Genomic DNA, 2,202 nt, shown 5'->3' on the forward strand with positions numbered 1-2,202 from the left:
GGGATGTGTGTTGTAGCTCAGTGTTACTGGGATGTGTGTTGTAGCTCAGTGTTACTGGGATGTGTGTTGTAGCTCAGTGTTACTGGGATGTGTGTTATAGCTCAGTGTTACTGGGATGTGTGTTGTAGCTCAGTGTTACTGGGATGTGTGTTGTAGCTCAGTGTTACTGGGATGTGTGTTATAGCTCAGTGTTACTGGGATGTGTGTTATAGCTCAGTGTTACTGGGATGTGTGTTGTAGCTCAGTGTTACTGGGATGTGTGTTGTAGCTCAGTGTTACTGGGATGTGTGTTGTAGCTCAGTGTTACTGGGATGTGTGTTATAGCTCAGTGTTACTAGGATGTGTGTTGTAGCTCAGTGTTACTGGGATGTGTGTGTTACAGCCTGGTGTTACTGGGATGTGTGTTGTAGCTCAGTGTTACTGGGATGTGTGTGTTACAGCCTGGTGTTACTGGGATGTGTGTTGTAGCTCAGTGTTACTGGGATGTGTGTTGTAGCTCAGTGTTACTGGGATGTGTGTTGTAGCTCAGTGTTACTGGGATGTGTGTTGTAGCTCAGTGTTACTGGGATGTGTGTTGTAGCTCAGTGTTACTGGGATGTGTGTTGTAGCTCAGTGTTACTGGGATGTGTGTTGTAGCTCAGTGTTACTGGGATGTGTGTTGTAGCTCAGTGTTACTGGGATGTGTGTTGTAGCTCAGTGTTACTGGGATGTGTGTTGTAGCTCAGTGTTACTGGGATGTGTGTTGTAGCCTGGTGTTACTGGCAGGGCAGGATGCTCTCCACACAGTTGTACGTCCACTCCTGTCGGTCACTGATGGGCAGGACATGTTGGATTACCTAGAGGAGTCAGGATGAGAGGAGATCAGTGATTGGAGGAGAGATGGGATATTGGAGGAGAGATGAGATATCGATGTTTTTCCCTTGGTAGGGTCTAATCCCAGTAAAATAATGCATTTTCCAGATTGAAATGATACCAGATGATCAGAGGAGGCTTCTCACCATCTTAGTTCTGCCAGGAACCTCCACAGCAAACACACTCATCCCTCTGCTGCTCATACAGTTCTGACTCTGGTCATTATTCACATGGACCGTTACCTTCTGGTTGGTCTGAAACACAAGAGATAATACATAGAGAGAAATATAAATAGTATAGATAGACAGACAGACAGATACATAGACAGACAGATGCATAGACAGACATATACATAGACACGTAGATAGATAGACAGACAGACAGACAGACAGACAGACAGACAGACAGACAGACAGACAGACAGACAGACAGACAGAGACAGACAGACAGACAGACAGACAGACAGACAGACAGACAGACAGACAGACAGACAGACAGACAGACAGACAGACAGACAGACAGACAGACAGACAGACAGACAGACAGACAGACAGACAGACAGACAGACAGACAGACAGACAGACAGACAGACAGACAGACAGACAGACAGACAGACATACAGATAGATAGATAGATAGATAGATAGATAGATAGATAGATAGATAGATAGATAGATAGATAGATAGATAGATAGATAGATAGATAGATAGATAGATAGATAGATAGATAGACAGACAAGATACACTTCTCTGTCTCACTGAGACAGAGACAGAGACACCAGCTCTCACTGAGACAGAGACAGAGACACCAGCTCTCACTGAGACAGAGACAGAGACACCAGCTCTCACTGAGACAGAGACAGAGACACCAGCTCTCACTGAGACAGAGACAGAGACACCAGCTCTCACTGAGACAGAGACACCAGCTCTCACAGAGACAGAGACAGAGACACCAGCTCTCACAGAGACAGAGACACCAGCTCTCACTGAGACAGAGACACCAGCTCTCACTGAGACAGAGACACCAGCTCTCACTGAGACAGAGACACCAGCTCTCACTGAGACAGAGACAGAGACACCAGCTCTCACTGAGACAGAGACAGAGACACCAGCTCTCACTGATACAGAGACAGAGACACCAGCTCTCACTGATACAGAGACAGAGACACCAGCTCTCACTGAGACAGAGACACCAGCTCTCACTGAGACAGAGACACCAGCTCTCACTGAGACAGACACCAGCTCTCACTGAGACAGAGACAGAGACACCAGCTCTCACTGAGACAGAGACACCAGCTCTCACTGAGACAGAGACAGAGACACCAGCTCTCACTGAGACAGAGACAGAGAC

At 46.9% G+C, this 2,202-nt stretch overlaps 1 protein-coding gene across 1 annotated transcript in view; it reads right to left on the minus strand.

Moving 5' to 3' along the window:
- Positions 1–633: 633 nt before the first annotated feature.
- efcab7 (EF-hand calcium binding domain 7) overlaps positions 634–2,202 on the minus strand; it is a 74,145-nt gene continuing 72,576 nt past the window's right edge. The window contains exons 13-14 of the mRNA XM_084310389.1: positions 999–1,106; positions 634–836 (exon numbers count right to left, since the gene is read on the minus strand). Of these exons, the coding sequence (XP_084166515.1) occupies positions 756–836; positions 999–1,106 (189 nt within the window). The 3' untranslated portion in view covers positions 634–755. The remainder of the gene's footprint in view (positions 837–998; positions 1,107–2,202) is intronic.

Source organism: Notolepis coatsorum (assembly GCF_963971535.1).
Source record: "Notolepis coatsorum genome assembly, chromosome: 3".
In the NCBI taxonomy this organism is placed as follows: Eukaryota; Metazoa; Chordata; class Actinopteri; order Aulopiformes; family Paralepididae; genus Notolepis; species Notolepis coatsorum.